The sequence below is a fragment of the Lemur catta genome, chromosome 1 (assembly GCF_020740605.2).
Source record: "Lemur catta isolate mLemCat1 chromosome 1, mLemCat1.pri, whole genome shotgun sequence".
NCBI lineage: Eukaryota > Metazoa > Chordata > Mammalia > Primates > Lemuridae > Lemur > Lemur catta.
The window spans coordinates 84,647,991-84,665,778 of NC_059128.1; the positions used below are offsets into that span (position 1 = coordinate 84,647,991).

At 38.2% G+C, this 17,788-nt stretch overlaps 1 protein-coding gene across 5 annotated transcripts in view; it reads right to left on the reverse strand.

Moving 5' to 3' along the window:
- MYO5A (myosin VA) overlaps nucleotides 1-17,788 on the reverse strand; it is a 195,362-nt gene that overhangs the window by 55,949 nt on the left and 121,625 nt on the right. For all 5 annotated transcript variants that reach the window (XM_045529431.1, XM_045529454.1, XM_045529444.1 and 2 more), the window contains exons 15-23: nucleotides 16,193-16,354; nucleotides 15,114-15,211; nucleotides 13,081-13,167; nucleotides 12,881-12,989; nucleotides 10,081-10,292; nucleotides 8,981-9,137; nucleotides 6,421-6,660; nucleotides 4,841-5,089; nucleotides 2,108-2,201 (exon numbers count right to left, since the gene is read on the reverse strand). In XM_045529431.1, coding sequence (XP_045385387.1) covers nucleotides 2,108-2,201; nucleotides 4,841-5,089; nucleotides 6,421-6,660; nucleotides 8,981-9,137; nucleotides 10,081-10,292; nucleotides 12,881-12,989; nucleotides 13,081-13,167; nucleotides 15,114-15,211; nucleotides 16,193-16,354 — 1,408 coding nt within the window. The remainder of the gene's footprint in view (nucleotides 1-2,107; nucleotides 2,202-4,840; nucleotides 5,090-6,420; nucleotides 6,661-8,980; nucleotides 9,138-10,080; nucleotides 10,293-12,880; nucleotides 12,990-13,080; nucleotides 13,168-15,113; nucleotides 15,212-16,192; nucleotides 16,355-17,788) is intronic.

Genomic DNA, 17,788 nt, shown 5'->3' on the forward strand with positions numbered 1-17,788 from the left:
CAAAAAAGGAAATAAAGTGAACTACTGAGTTCTTCCATGTACTACAGCCTTAGTCCCGATAGTTCACATACTGGTTATAGCACATCCTTGAAAAACTTCCTAGTCACTGTCTAGTAACTATTAAGTATATATATTTTTTATTCCAGTGGTATTCATAAAATTCTTTTGTCCAAATTAGTGTACTCTCTCAAAAAGCCAGAGGTATTTTTCAAGGAAATGGCAAGTTTTCAGTGGACCTGGCTGTCCTACTCTACAGAGCCTCTCTCAGTTCATCTTAGTCCCATGGTTCTATCTTCCAATTTTCTAGTACTTTGAACTCCCTTGCTGTCCTATCACTCCCCCATTTCTAACCAGATAAAATGCTCAGGCCTGGTCATCTTACTTGTGCACTTCTTGGTCATTCCCTATGTGCTGCTGCTGGGGAAACCCTGGCTTTTCTACTCACCCACCCCACTCTGCCCTCTCAGTTGCAATAGCTTGCATTTGGCTAGGACACAGTCTGGAGATTGGAGATTAGCCCCCGACTGCAGATAAAGCAAAATCAAAGCCTCAAATCCTGGCTATTCATTTTAACTCCATGAGCCAACCAGTCACATTTATAACATTAAGCTTCCTACCACTATACTCCATGTTATCCTTATATTTTGTGGCTAAATCTTAACTGCTCTGCCTGCTCTATTGCTTCACCATTCCTTCCTCTGTCAGCGCCACGAGGCAAGGGCTGCCAGTGTCTTGTCAGAACTGCTTCCCTGGTGCCCACCATAGTGCTTCCCTAAAGTAGGGCTTTCATAACTTGTCAATGAATGAATGAAAGAATTTCTTCTAAAACATTCTTCAAATTGCCTTTTATTCTCACCAGTTTGCAGAAGCTTCTCCAAGACTACCAATAAATTTTCCCTAGGCAAATTCATGTTATTTCTTTGTTCTTATATAGTTCAATTTCAAATAACATTTTGTATTTTCCTAGAAGATTCTCAGCATTCTGTATCCTTCCTTCACATTCTGCATCCTAGAAGCCTTCTTTCCAGGTCTTCAGTGACTCTGTTTTCTACTTCCTTTCTTAATTTTCTTTTCTACCTTCTTTTTCTTCACCTTATCCCTTGGTATGTTCATTAATTCTGGGTTTTGTTTTCTTGCCCTTACATCATCTCCTTCAACTGGGAGGGAAGGGGCAGTGTAGGGAAAAGCACAGAGGGCTTTCTCACCACCACAGTTTTAATGGGCACCTGCAGGCTCATTTCTTATTTTCTCTCTAATCTTTAATCTGGATTTGCTTTTGGCACACCTCCATGGTGAGACCCTAACTGATATTCAAAACTTAGCACTCTAACAACTGATCATGAACAGGTACTTTTTTCCTCAATTTTCTCATTACCAATAATACGCCATCATTGTTTTGGTACTTCATCTTAAAACTTTAGAATATTTTTGTCTTTGCTGAATACCATATAAAAATGATAACATTCTGTTGATTATTTTCATATATCCTCATTCCAACCCATCTCTTCCATTTCTACCATGAATTACTATAGTTTAGATCTATATCTTTTCATTCCATTTATATATATATATATAGATTTTTTTGTAAATTTATCACCATTCTAATCTACCCAACAAACAGCAAGTAGAATTAATGTTCACATCTAGTTAGTTCTCTATTCAAAAATTTAGAGTGTTTTTTTTAGATTGGTGGCAAAGAATGGTGAATCTTAAAAGAGTAACATCTGCTGGGTTTAGCAAAAAAATAAATAAGTAAAAACAATATATACATACATTTACATATTAGCTCAAGAATTCTTATTAAATCAATAGGAATCCTATAAGCCATACATGAAGGACAAATTAATTTTTTAAAAAATTACATATGACATTTGACTGAACATTAGCTCACAGCTGTACATAGAGAGATCAGATTTACCAACTAACTCAATCAAAATATTTGGAACTCTTGCCTCTTGAAACTTTGTATATTTACTGAGGACAGCTTCAACTTTTTAAAATATTTAAGCTTTAAGCAATGCTGTAACTCATAAAATAACATTGTAACTTATAAAACTTTGCTAAGAGGTTGGCTGGCTATAGTGGTTTGGGCTCACATGAGCCTTACCTGTCATCTCCTTAGCCTGCTCCACAATACGGTGATTGAGGGTTTCTTTTTCCTGCTTCAGCAAAATATTTTCTTCCTTCAGATTTGATACCAGCTATAAAATGAAACAATAAACTGAGATGGCGCTAATGGACAGAAGAAGCCTAACTGTTAAGCCTAGAGACCACGCAGCAGTTTCTTCTTGCTTCCACCATTTCTTACCTCATGTCTTTGCCAAGTTGTGTCTAGTCACCCTTCAAACTTGGCTCCAGTGTTATCCCCTCCAGAGAGCCTTCCTGGAAACTCCCTCCAATGAGATGTTTTTATCTCTGGGCTACTGCAAGACCCTATATATGCCTCTTACAGCCCTTATAAATGCTTTACTTTTCTGTCTTCCAGAATAGACTAGAAATTCCTAGAGGACAAGAATGGTGGTGGTGGTGTTTTACTTTATACCTTAAACATTAAGCAATTTCCTGGCATCTAGTCATCATTTACTCTTGAAGCAATGATATTACCTTCTCATCTGAGCACCTTAACGCAAAGCTTATGTGTACCCATGATTCAAGTGGAGAGATCAAGGAGGTTAAGAAAGATATGAGGGCGTTTTAGTTTGGGAAATTCACTGAAGACCTGACACTCCCTGCTGTCAGTCTTGAAAAAACAGTTTTCCTTTCATCTCATTTTAAGAGTTTTGACCTTACAGCAATGTCAATATACTTAATGTCACAGAACTGTACACTTAAAAATAGTGAAAGTGGTAAATTTTGTTATGTGTATTTTACCACAAGTTTTTAAAAAAAGCACTGACCCTTAACTTTCTAGTTTCTGACTGGATCAGGATTCACAGGAAGCAAAAATCAAAAGGTAACTTTGCAAAGTACATAATTTACTCAGTTCATCTTTGGAATAAAATATGTGTTTGCAATGAGTGAAATCTAAAATCCTTTCTCTAAGCATAAGTACAAGGAACTCTCAGAGCGAGAGCTTTAATAATAAAGAGAAAGATGGCAGGCAAATCTCTCATCATGTCAGGGGTTCAGAGACAGGGAAAGAGGGCTCTGTGACTAAAGGATCCCTGGAGGCCAAGAAAGTTAGATAGCAACACAGTGCCACAGCAGAAGTCAGTCCAGAAGGTAAGCCTTCTGATGGTTCAGTCTCTTCCCTCTGTACTGAGAGGGCCTTAACACCTACTCTCAGTAAAAGGGCTGGAGTTCTCTGTAGGCTCTGAAAAGAAGCTTCTCTTTGGCAGGGATGTGCAGTCAGTCACCTGCGGTGCTTTTTTAAAATACACATGCCTAGCCCACACTCTGAGAGCTTGGATAGATCCCTTTTTTAAAATCTCTCCAGCAGATTCTGATACACGCTCCTGATTAAGAACCATAGCTCTAGTAAATTCTGGGCTCCTTGATCAGGCTGACTGAGAATGTCATTTTCCTGACCATGAAGTTGGCTGTCACAGTAAAATAGTTTCCTTCCTCCCCTATCACTACATTCCTTCGCAAGGATTGATGTAGTGCATATAGCCTTCCCTGTGGAAAGTAGAAGATAATGAAACAAAATGAAAGGAGCACTCTGAATCTGTTATATACTATTCTATCAGACTAAAAAAGGCAAGAACTTGGCTTTGTAGAGGAAAAGATACTCTTTCTACCAAGCTTAAATACTCTACACAACCAGAGGAATCTAGAAAGCTTCTATAAACTCAGGAGACTGAAAGGAAGAAAAGAGAACTTAAAAATTTAAGACTATCCCTTAGAATACACACTGAAATTCAGAGAGAACAATTTTGCCACGTCAAAACTACAGCACATTAAAAAGGAAAACATTACATAGTGGCATGGTTGTTTCTATACACAGAGTCCAGATCTACCAGAAATACAGAAGGAATTATTTTATTGGGACCCTGAATACCATGGAGGGACTGCAATTTTACTAGTTACTCTATTCTAACTGAACTGCATCTAAGCTCTCACTAAGGTTCTCTCTGCACATGCTGCTGCTAGCATTCAGAAGTCAGTACAGAAAGCTTGCCAGCAGTTATAGCTGACACAGTCAACTTTGTTTTCATATAAAGATGGTAATACCAGTAGAATTTCTGAAAACCAATTACTTTTTTTCCAGTAAACCTAATGTTGAGGTACTTTTATGTTTTAAGAGTACCTCTCACTGCTACTTGAGAATGTTAATGTTTTCTGTACTTAATAAAGTTTTGATATAAGTTGATACAAATTTGTAGCATTGAAGCACTGATCAATTTGTAAGCATTTTTTCTTTTTTGCATTGTGGTGGGTTCTACCTGCATAGCAGCTCTTAGCCATGATCATCATGCAGACATTTGGATTTCTCCTGCTTGGACTTCTTAATATAACCTTAATGATCATGACTATCAGGTATTAACAGTTCATTGTTTGATTTGCTTCTTAATCACATTAAACCTACTGGAAAAAAGGAATCTATACTCCATCCAGACCTACATGTTTTAAAAAAAGAACATGCAGTAGGTACTTGGCCACTAACTCTCTTCCTAAAATATTGCTTTGCCTCTGTTAGTCAAAGGTTCTGCCAAAAGACCTACAGCCTACTCACTGATCACGTGGGAGAAATACTTGGGAAACAGTAATAATGAACAGTAAACCAATGGAAATTTGTATTATATCTTCGATTAAAACCAACATTGAGGAACATGGACCAGGGTCAAGATGGCAGCATATTTCCTCCATGTAAGGATGGGGACATGGACATAGTTCCTACCTGCTCTGTTTCTTGTTTGTACCTATCTGCACGTTCCTCAATGCATTTTTTCTCTGACTGAGTCTGTTCCAGGTCTTTCCGGAGCTTAGCAATTTCTTCCTGTAGACTAAGGACCCGCCCAGTGGCGATCTTAGCTTCTTCTTCACTTAGTTGAAGACGTTCTAAGTCACTTCGTAGTTTCTCAGTCTCAGAGTTGTAGATTCCTTCCAGATTGGTCAGTTTCTCCATGAGGCATTTGTAATCTTTGTTCTTTAAACACACACATAAGTAACAATAAGTATACACATCATCAAATGTATTTAGTAAGAAAATCACGCTTATTCATCATATTCATGCTATATCATAATAGCACTGATATAGTATCTAACCAAAATTGTAACCACAACATTTGCAAGAACACAACCAATACCCTCTTGATGACACAAAGAGAGAAGAAAACAGGCACAATTAATTTTGCTTTACATGATGAGTAATACAGATATGATTTCATAGTCACAAGGTGAGTGACATAGAAAATTCTTAATTTCCTGATTCTTAATACAAAGCAGGAGAATCTATACTTGCTTTTGAAAATAGATCAAAGTGCTGCAAAAACCAAATACTAGTAAGTGATGCACAAGAATGATAAAATGGCCTCAAAACCACAAGTTTCTTACAAATTTTTGTTTACTACCTCAAAATTTCCCACTCCCACTCAGAAAATCTTTCTGATGAGTACCATTTCATTCTGATCCCTGTTTTTCTTTGCCCTCCTTAGTATTTGTATATTCTTTTTTTTTTTTTTTGAAGACAGAGTCTTGTTCTTTTGCCCTGGCTAGAGTGCCGTGGCATCAGCCTAGCTCACAGCAACCTCAAACTCCTGGGCTTAAGCAATCCTTCTGCCTCAGCCTCCCGAGTCGCTGGGACTACAGGCATGCGCCACCATGCCCGGCTAATTTTTTCTATATATTTTTAGTTGTCCAGATAATTTCTTTCTATTTTGTAGTAGAGATGGGTCTTGCTCTTGCTCAGGCTGGTCTTCAACTCCTGAGCTCAAACAATCCACCCGGCTTGGCCTCCCAGAGTGCTAGGATTATAGGCGTGAGCCACCATGCCCGGACTATATATTCCTAATTACCTTTATATCATTTGCATGTACTAAAATATTACCTACTAACTACCTCTAAGTAATCAAACTTGTATCTCTGCAAATAGACTGCAAGTTCCTTAGAAGCATAAACATCTTCATGCTTCTTTTGCCATTTCAATGCTAAACAACTCATCTGTAAAACGAACACAATACCAAATGCAAATAAATAATAATGGTGATAGAGCTCTTCAAAGTAAAGTACAATATGACTCCTGATCATAAAGGTTTGGAGCATTAGTAAATTTGAACCATGCTCTCAAAAATAATTTCCTGCCTTAGTCCTTACAATTGTAATCTAACTTATAAGCTCATCATTTCCATGCTCATTACCATCATTATTTTACTTTTTGCTAAGACTTAAGGGTAAAGTCAAGGAGAAACAATATTGAAGACAATCGCAGTGGATTTCTTTAGGCATGCTCCACTTTTAGGGCTCTGTTTTAAAATATACCTGCTCATCGACTTTGCGCTGTAGCTGCATGATCTTATTCTCCATGCCAATGTGGAGCTTCTTATAGCGCTCCACAGAGCGAGCCTCAATTTTGAGCTTCTTTAGCTCACGTTTGGCCATCATCCGCCGGAAGCAGCACTGAAGGTAAATGATGGCATGCATGCTCCTCTTGTAGTGTGTGCGAGCCAGCCAGCCCCGGACCCACTTCTGAATGATGACTGCTTTGTGCTCACGGAGTATCTGCAGAAAAGGGTAAGGTCAAGTAATGTCAGACACTGGAATAGACTCAAAGTTCAACTTTATCAGCCTACGTCAGGCTAAGAATCTATACATGACCTAAAAGAAAAGACACAAAAGTTGAATCCACAATGTATTATGTGGATTATACATATCACAGATATATTATATGAAAGTACAAAATTATTTTAAAAATGACTTGAAAAGTAGACTACAGAAGGTGATTTGAAAAACACATAACAATATGTGTTACATTCACATATGTATGATTCTAAGAAGAGTATATAGTTGGAAGCTGTCTAAATAAAAAGCACCAAATTACCAAAAGAAAAACAATTTTAAAAAAAAGAAAAAATATGTTAGGTTTCTTACTGGTGTATGATTTCTCTCAGCAACAGCTGATCCTCTATAAAATCAACAGAACCAGGCACCCTGTGAATAAAAGACTTCCCCTCCACCCTTGCTGCTGACACCACCTCACAGTGCATTAGGCCTGTGGACGAGGACGTGGGTGTGGGCAGCAAACTGGCCATGGAGGCTAACTCTTGGGGTACTATAAAGTTTATTACTGATTATTGATTTACTTCCCAAAAACAAAAAGATGACACTCATGTTTGCCATATTTGGGAAATACCATCTTAGGATTTTCCATTGCTGTTTCAAATGTAGCAGGAATCCACTTAAGGGATTTCAAGGTGGGAGGGATGGGCTTTAAAAAGAAAGCTAAAAGTAAGAAGATGTGAAATAAACAAATCTTACTTTTGATGTTATATTTTCTTAAAAAACCAAGATATTTCCCTAAACTTATAAACAACTTACACCAAAAAAGTTGCCTTATGAGATGAATTTCTTTTATTACTAAAGACTATCAAGAAGAGATTGTATAAACATTTTCTAGGAAAGATGGAGAAGAAATTCGTGAATTTGAAGAAAGGTTGAACTAGAAACATCTTGAACTCCTTCTGAGTATGTGATATTATGAAATAACTCTTATATGATCTAAAGGATGTTTAAATGTCATGCACTTAAGTACTTATTAACGATGGTCACAAATGGACACAAAATATCTCTTACCAAACTTTTAAGATGTAAAAATCTCTGCAACCATCTACCCAAATAGATAGCAGTTTAATAAAATCATTAAAAGAATAATTCCTATTTTTAGGTTATGTACCTGAAAACAAAACAATTAAAAAAGTGCCCTCCTTGAAGACACAGACAAGAAATAAGTAGTTAAGTTTTAGACCATCAGATACAAAATAAACATAGGTGTTCAGGAGACCTGAACAGTATCTTCAGCCAACTCAAGCCTGCCTTTTTGGGCTGTTTTTCAAATGCTAAGGCAGCTTTCAGCTCTCATTAAGTGCAGCCACTGCATCACGCTGCACTGAGGTGGGGAGTTCTGAACTCTCACTGAACATCACAATCCCGAAGGAGGCCTTTGTCTTATCCAGTTGACTGAGGAGCAACTGGATGAGATTTAGTGCTGGTAAACTGAAGGCTTTTAGACTTTAAACCTCAAGAAGCACACAGTGGCAAAGCTATTAACGTCAATTTTTCTGTTCCATTTGCTTCTCCCCATGTAACTTCGGACATTGTTCCATTTTTGTAATTTTAGTCAAATGGAAACAGCATATAATCAGAGTTTCCATTTTCAATCTCATTTCCATCAGTGAGTCAGAGAAATTAAAGAACACCTGTACCCTCTTTAAGACCTATCCCCCCCACCAACAAATCCATGAAGGGGAAACTTGGACCTGAAATACAGCTAGAAGGAGCTTTAATGGAGTGGCTACTGTCCTATATGTGAGCAAGCCTCTAACCTGCCACTCCCACTGCATCCAGTCACGGTGGGAGCCTGAACTGGCCAGAGATAGCTAATGCTGGATCAATGGACTCAAAACCCAGTTCAGATGTTCATAAGAAGAGTACTGAGGAAAACGGGAAGGTAACCTTGCCAAAATGACAGAGATTAAAAATCTTTCATCAACTGTCACAGGTAATGATTACAACTAATCTGGTGACTCACTACAGTCATGTTAATTATTGCTAGATAAAAAACTTTTGGAGCATCATATCCTTGTCAATACAGTTTTAACCACATTAATGTTATAATTTATTTCCTTTTCACCATGGTAAATTTTTTTCCATTGTCTTGTTAACAAATATCATATAATTATTTAATATTTTAAAATACATTTCAATTGCTGGTTGTCTCCGTACAGCTCCTACATCCACTGTAGCCCCTGTGGTACTTTGTACAGATACGGAATTTGCCTAATGTTAATGGAATGAATAAACAAAGCTGAAAATAATGCCTCACCTTGCGATACCTATTTCTGGCCAAGTAGCCTCGTAAATAAGACTGAAGAACAATAGTGGCAGCTCGTCTGATCTTGTACCTCCTGCGGACCACATACATGCGCCAGTACTTCTGAATGATGGTTGCTGCCTTGGTTCTGCGCAGAAACTTAGCATAGCTGGTCAAAGAAAGTAGTGGTGCATTGTCAGGAATCAGAAAAATGCAGGAATGTATTCTTATGCTGTAGAAACTTAGGAGTGTCAATGTCTTAGGCATAAGAAGTAGTACCTCCATTGTATTATTCCAATAATGTGTATATAAAAATCAACATTTATATTTACTTATATTTGCATAGCAATTTATAGTTTCCTGAGGTATTTTTGTATTCATTATCTCACTTGAGCCTTCCCTAACCATGCAAAGTGGGATGGCCCATATTGCCAGATTTTACAAGAAAGAAAGTAAAGTTCATAAAAGCTCATTGTTTCTAGGACAGGACTCATTACCCCAGGCAGTGTCCCCTTTACATAGCAGACTGGTGTATACAGTAATCCCATACTTACTTATCGCCAGCTTTCTTGGATCTAGCTATTGTTAACGTACCATATTTTTTCTGAATCTATCTGTTAGAGTATAAATGCTATCCTTAGAGTATAAGTTCTTCATCATTAATTCATTTCTACTTATACTTCTAAATTAAAATTATCCTAATATGTAATCACGCTAAAATGTAATTCTCTTCCAGAACCTCTCAGTTAATTGCTCCCCAAAACTCCTCAATGGCATCATTCTTAACTAGCTCATATTCATGACTGGTTTAATTTACATATGACTTCTTCAAGCCCTACATAAAAGTATAAAAAAAATTCTTAGGATATAAAGAGACAGCAATTTATAAATTTTTGAAGATGAATCTGAATCACTCATAAGGGTAAGTGAAATTTTATTATATTTAGCTATCTTATGAGTTAATTTGTTTTCCCTGGGAACTAAGAAGAGTGAGTGTTGCCCTATCTAGTAGGGTGACCACTCAAAACTGTCCAAGTTGGACAATGAGTTAGACAGGCACCCTAACTGTAGGGGCCTGTGAGCTACAGTGGACTGGTCCCCAGGAGACCTACCATCGGGCCTGGTAGCCCCGCACGTATCTCTGCACAGTGATGGCCGCCCTGCGCATGCGTAGGTACTTCTTCCGCAGCAGCCACCCTCGGATGGTCTTTTGGATCCGGATGCAGGCAGCCCTCAGTTTGTCCGCTCTCAGTTTTTCTAGATAGGCCACTTGACCAGCACGGAAAAAGATTTTTGTCTTACCAAACTGGTATTTGTCCTGGTCCTATTTTTGGAAGAAATTGTATACTCAGAAATAACGACCATATACATGAAATTTAAAAGAGAAAAAAATATGTCTAAAAGCAGAGTCAGTAAAGGGATGAATCTATTAGCTAAATCTTTGGCTACGTTGCAATTAACTAATGGTGCCATATTTTTGATCCTATGCAAGTTGAGCAAATAGAAGGAATTTTAAGGAAAACTGAAGTTTAAGAGTTATTGTCCAGAATTATTCTACCTGGAATTATTATCTGAGGCCCAAAACTTGGTTGTGGGTTATAGGCAGCTATTATTTGCTTGTTTGTATTTTAAACATCTCAAGGGAATGGAGATGCTGACACTCTCTCTGACTGACCCAGGCTGTTAGGATTACATCAGGCTGTATATTCCATGAGAAAGCTGAAGGGACAAAAACACCAGTGTGAAGAATGTATACGAGATAAAATTAAAAAAACAAAACAAAACAAAAAAATTCTTGGGTATCCATACAAGGAGTTAAGTTTCTAAACACTAATCTCTTGGCTTTATCAACAGTATCTGAAAACAAACAAACAAAACCCTATAAATGTGTCTAAAGCCCTACAAATTTCAAACTGCTTTTACAAAAACATAATCATTGATAGTACATATTGACTTTTGAGCACTAGCAGAGTTGGGCCATAAACACAGACATACATGCACCTTTCTACTGCACTGTGATCACCTTATCCAGAAGCATGCAAATTATTAACCATTCTCATATCAAAAGAATAGAATTTATGTATAATAATCACTACTGTGATCTAAAATTCTAAGCAAAAACAGAGAAAATCACTTTTCACTGTAAGCAGGTATCTCCTACCTTGTACATGAAACCAGAATCAGAAACCTCCACATATATCTAAAAAATCTAAAATTATTTCAATTTAAATCAATCACGTTGGTATAGGAACCTTAGCTAGAAAGTGGTTCACTCCCCACCAACCCCCTTCCCACCTCAGCTTCTCCCATTCCACCCCACATAAACCTTGCCTCCACCTCTCAGCCTCATCTGCTTACATTTCCTGCAAAGCCCCGTCCGGGCTGGAGTGGCCTGGGTGAGGAGGCCAGGTGTAGCACCATTCTTACTTTCTGCTCTACATTCCATCTGAACCCAGCTTAGAAGGGAGCTGGGCCAAACTCAAAAAGCATTAGTTTTTTTTTGGTTAATATTACTAAGAAAATGGCCTTAGCTCTTTCAAAGAAAAAAATATCATTACCAAGGAAGGGGTACTACATTTAGTTAATAGTGAGTAATTATCATTAATTACCTCAGAGTGAGGTAATTTATCCAGACTAGTGTTAAATAAGTGAAAATATTTTTTTTTAAAACCTTTCGTGAATCTTAAATTCTCTGAGACCTAGATAAGTGGTTCTCAAAATGTAGTCAGTCCTCAGACAGTATTAGCATCATCTGGGAATTTGTTAGAAGTGCAAACTATTGGGCCCATCTCAGATCTATTGAATCAGAAATTCTGATGGAGGGGCCCAGCAATCTGTGTTTTTATAAGACCTCCAGGTTATTTTGATGCAAAATAACGTTTGAGAACTCCTTAGTGTGGTATGTAAGACTCTTTACAGCTCCAACCTACATTTCCTAACCATTTTTCTACTATCCTATACACAAATCTCACACTGCAAAAACTGCTGTTTTCTAAGTTAATCCTATGCTTTCCTACTTCTTCACATCTTGCTCCTTGCAATATTCTATTTCCATTTTTTTTTTCCTTTTCTGAGACAAGGTCTTGCTCTGTCATGCAGGCAAGAGTGCAGTGGCCTAATCATAGCTCACTGTAGTCTTGAATTCCTGGGCTCAAGTGATCCAATCACCTCAGTCTCCCAAGTAGGTGGGGCTAAAGGTATGTGTCCACTCACACCTGGCCTTTTTTTTTTTTTTGGTAGAGATGGGGTCTCACTGTATTGCCCAGGCTGGTCTCAAACTCCTGGGCTCAAGTGATCCTCCCACCTCGACCTCATAAAGTGCTGGGATTAAGACATGAGCCACCATGCCCAGCCTCCTTCCACTTTTGTACAATCTTATCCATTCTTCAGGGCCTGACTCAAAACATAACTCTTTCAATGAAATTATTCCTCCTACCCATAGCTAGATATGGCTTTGCCTTCCTCTGATTTCTTATCCCACTCACCCAGCATTTGATATAGACATTAAGGTATATCATACTTATCTTTAAAATGCATTATTTTCCAGGAAAGACTACATTACCTGAGAACAAGACTTATTTTTTCTTAATCACACAGCATCTGACATGGTGTCTTCCGTAAGTAAGTACTAGGTAAATTTTTATTAATAATGATCAAACTCTCTAAAAGGAATGTGTCTCAAGTCTGGGTTCAGGCCTCAAAATTCTGTTTTCCTGACAGTGGACCATCATCCTCACTAGTTCTAGCATCCTAAGCACAGTAAGCTACAACCGTGTGCCCCTCCACCATCTCACCCCCAAATAACCTGGATTAGTGATATCTGACATGGAAATTTCCAGGGCTTTCAAAGGTCAAAACCACAGGATTTTGGCCAATATCTGTGCAGATAAAGGTAAGTGAAATCTTTCTCACCACTATCAGTTTCTCTAACACATTCTTGCATGTTTGCTTTCTGTCACCCAGCACATCTTTTTGTTTCATTAGGACACGGTAGCGGCTGAAAAATTCTTGGTAAGTCCACCTATAAAAAAGAAAACCATTATCAGCTTATTTAAAGAACTAGCAATCTCTCCCATTAGGATCCCTTTACATTTGAAAAATGCCAGGCTCACCGTGAGGGGAAACCGGCTGCACTGATTCTGATGGTTTCCAGGACACCACATGCTCTCAGTTGCTGCACTGCCCTCTTCTCATCAAACCTACACATAAAAACAAAAAGTCAGTAATCCAACAAGAACGTAGCTGCAGCCACAAATTACTCTCCTCAGTCTGGGTTTAAATTCTTTTGCAAAGAGCAAAATGGATAAATCAGAAAAGAAAGCATTCAAAAGTTGGAGCAGTGATCAAAATGGAAAACTCTATGAGAGTGGAGAGGACACAATTAATAGTAGAAATAAAGAGCCATAAACATTACCTGTGGTTCATATCACCAAGTCATGAGAAAGTCCAGTTAGCATATTTAAAAAAAAACACAAAATTTCCCTGAACTTTGCCCACACTCATATGGCTTGGCCTGACTAGAAATTCTCAAAATTCATTCGCTCACCACACATAGCTCCCCTGGAATAAAGACTGACTAACCCTGAAGAATTCTCTAACAGGAAGGACAAATTAAGTATGTCTCATTCAGTTATTTTTTTAAGAAAGTATTGGTGTTCTAAAAACTCTTTAATGTGTACATACTAAGCATTTATGTAGTGTTCACATCAATGAAAATTGTTTTAATTTTGTATAACAGTTTATATTTATTTCACTAGATAAATGGCATCTCAAAGTTAAATTGATATTAACAGAGGAAGTAGAAAGGTTTCTCTTCTGCCAGATGATTGCTCCTATTACTCCCATAGTTAAGCTCTGGGCTATTATCCAAGCCTTTTCCTGTGCTATCTTTTCAGGTTTTCTGTTGGTGGTGGGAGATGGAGTTGGCTGATGGAAGGTCATGGTCCCTAGGGCTGTCCAGCAGAGTGGCCCAGGTGTGGCAGCTTCTTCCTGCTTCCCACTTCCTCCAGAAAGGACTTCTGGATGATGAGGAGGATAGAAGGATGGCAATCTTTCAGAACTGCCCTCCAATCTAAGGCAAAATCTCCAAAGTAGGATTGGCAGGGGTTAGTGAAAAGGGCACTCATACACTGTGGAGTAGGGGTGGGAGTTGTTATTTGGTAAATGTGCCTGTCTTTGACCTACAAATTCCACTTCTAGAAATATATTATCCTAAGGAGGTAATCAGACAAATATTCAAAAATGTTTGGCAAAGATGTTTATTATAGCACTAGGAACTACCTAAATGGCTACCAATAGGGAATAATTTAAACGATGGTATGTCTATACACTGGGATAGTCTGCATTCATTAAAATGATGATGTGGATTTCTATATACTAACATGGAAAGTGTCCACAATCTATTAAGTTCAAATCAGAGACAAAACAGCAATTACAGCATGAGTTCCTTCCCTTTGTTAGTGTCTGTGTCTTTCCCTCCCCTCCTCCCCTCCCTGCTCCAGCACACATGTGGAACAGGAAAGGAAGGGATATTGGTTAGTCAAGAAGGACCTATGCCAGTTAATACCAGTTATTTCTCCGGGTACGAGGGATGCTTTTTCATTTATTGTGATATTATTCTATATTTCCTAAAAATTGTTTTTGTAATGTACATATATTACTTTTAAAATTAGAGAAATATTTCCGTTTTGGCAGGAAAAAAGCCTCCAGAAAGATTCATTCTCTTCTCATACATGGTATTTGAAGTAGGATGAAATGTTGGTAAAAGAAGACATTCTCTGATGGTTTCAACAGTTGAAAAGCAGCAGGTAAGTCTTTGCCAAAGCAGCCTTATCCAAGGTAGCTCTGGTTTTAACTAATACCCAAATTAACAAAAAGCCCTGGAAAATCTTGAACTGAGGTAAATTGAAAACAGAAAACAGAACTAGAAATGCTTGGTTAACCTCAACTTGTCAAATCCTCAGAAGGCTAACTGCTAATTTGTTCTGACATTCTCAAAAGGAAACAAAAACTGAAAAAAATTCTACTAACTAGTAGTTTCCCTCTGTAAAACATGAAGATTTACCCCAAGTTTTTTCCTTATGTTGGTTTGGCACTCCTTATGAGATGTGGGCCCTTTTTTATTCAGTAGTTGAGAAATACTTACGTGAATGGGAACTTGAAGTCATTCGGCTTAATGCAGCGCACATAGTGAGGGGTAGTGGCATTGAGTGTCTCCATAAGCAGGTGAAGGGAGTTTCGGAACTGCATGAAAAGGGGCAGAAAGGGGCATCAAGCTTTTGTCAAAAGTAAAAGATGATATAAAACAATTTAAAATTCTCTTCCTATGACACCAGTGGAGATGACTTTGCCACCTATGAACTTGACCCATCTTCAGAAGAGGAATTGCTACTAAACAAGAATGCAAGGGCTTTCAGTTAAAATTTGCCTAAACTTTACCATTTTTGTGCTTACTCTGCTAAATATATATTTTCTCTATTCCTACCCCCCTTTCCCTACTCCCCTTTTTAATATAGGTTTCTGTAGCTTCCTGCTGTGAGCTCTTGAGATCAGTCATATGTGACTAACAATATAACCTCGCTTTAAGAATACTAAGGCCACTTAATCAAATAAAGTGGGAATTTTGCTGTTAGGTACTGAAAAAAGTAGCAGATGACTTAGAATATAGGGGATGGGTGAGAGAATGGGAAAGCACAACCAGAGAAGAGTCACCATTAGGGACACGGGATCAGAACTGAAGGCTGTGTACCCATGTCAGGCCCTTCTCCTATCTACCCTGGGCACACAGTCCCTTGCATAGGAAAACAAGCTGAATAGCACTTAGCTTCCCATCCAAAGCCCCTAACCTTGCTCAGGCATTAAGCATATGTGTAATGTTTCCCACTCCCACAGAGCACAAGACATCAAAGAAAGGAGAGGACACTGTTCCTGCACTGAGGGAGCTGAACCATATTCTGTACAACTACAGAGGCAAAACAAAGACAGGAGTGGTCTAAGAGAGATGATATGCACTAGAAGAATTATAATTTTGGGAAAGGCTTATGCGGAGTCACAGGTCTAAAACTGGGTGGAGAGAAGTTTGAGTGGATCGTGTTATGTGATCTCACAGTGAAAGCTCTAGCATCTCCTTACCTGAGAATCCTACCTCAAAGGCTGAAGGAAGACCCGAGGCGTCAGCTGAGCCAGAGGGGAAGGAGCACAGCAGCAGTGGCTCCCTGAACTCACCTGGTGTCCCACTGTTTTCTTGTGCTCCTTGGCCATCTGGCCTGGTCTGCCTTTGGTAGGCTTGGCAGGCGTGCGGCTGAGGGGTATGCGCCCTGAAGAGGTGGCTGAGGTTGGACTGATGGCCTTCTCATCATCTTGAAATAGTTCTGGTAGCATCTTAAACTGAGTCAGAAACAGCGAAGGGAAATTACATTCTAAACCCAAATTCAAATGTACACCTTCACAGAAGAAACATCATAGACTTTCAGTAAATAGACTTCCTTCCTTAAGCAACCCCCTGTCGGAGTCACATTCCAGAAACCATCAATACCTGTGTTAAGAGCCAAAATTATGAGAGGAAGGAGAGATAAATGCTACAGAACTATAGGTGGAAAATGCAACAATTCTACAACCACGTTTGGGGAAAACAAAATCAAAACTACTTCCCTCAGGCTGGGCGCAGTGGCTCACGCCTGTAATCCTAGCACTCTGGGAGGCCAAGGCGGGTGGATTGTTTGAGCTCAGGAGTTCGAGACCAGCCTAAGCAAGAGCAAGACCCCGTCTCTACTAAAAAAAATAGAAAGAAATTATATGGACAGCTAAAAATATATGTAGAAAAATTAGCCGGGCATGGTGGTGCACGCCTGTAGTCCCAGCTACTAGGGAGGCTGAGGCAGTAGGATGGCTTGAGCTCAGGAGTTTCAGGTTGCTGTGAGCTAGGCTGAGGCCACTGCACTCTAGCCTGGGGCAACAGAAACAAACAACTTCCCTCCGACTTGAAAACCTAATTCACATGAAAGGGCCACTCTAAACATAATACTGGTTTTGAACTACAATTATTTTATGAGCAAAATAGTAACTGAAAGTCCTATCTATCTTATTACCTCAGATCCACAAACTGGTTTATCATCAGGTGGAGAAAAACACTAGTCCAGGTTTGCCAGTTATCTTTCAAGCGTAATTCCCACCTGCTTCATTTGTCTACCCACTCACTCAAGTGCTGAGCAATGACTCAAAATGTCACTGAAAAATCTCAGCAGGAAGGGTGTTATGAACATCTCTATAATATTATATAATAAAAAAATCATGAATTAATAATTTTTAGAAAATAGTTTGGATTGTTGTGAAAAAAAGTATAAAAACTCTACCTTTATCCTGTAAGTTTTTCTATTTGTTTTCAAGAAATTTATAACTTGAATGAATACATAATTCCTGTAATCAATTTTGTGTTCTGTTAGGTTAGCAATACAAAAGACTATTAAAAGATCTCATACTTAATAAATAGGTGGATGGTATTAGTCAACATAGCTGGGAGAAATTTTATGAAACAAAAGAGATTTCAAACTAATCTACAGGAACATCTGATATGTGTACATCTTTTTATAACAGTACCACATCCCATATAAATAAAATCAATTCTAAGTAGTTATGTTTTCAACTAGCAATTATTTGTCTAATAATGTCAAACTATCTCCAGAAAAATATTTATTTTCCTATTTTAAAATTTCCTTAATGGTGAATTTGAAAAAATAGTTTTCTATGAGAGTTCTTTCACTAAGAAATAAAATGATATAATTTCATTTGCTATTATATTAATGTGTATATCAATCATAAGAG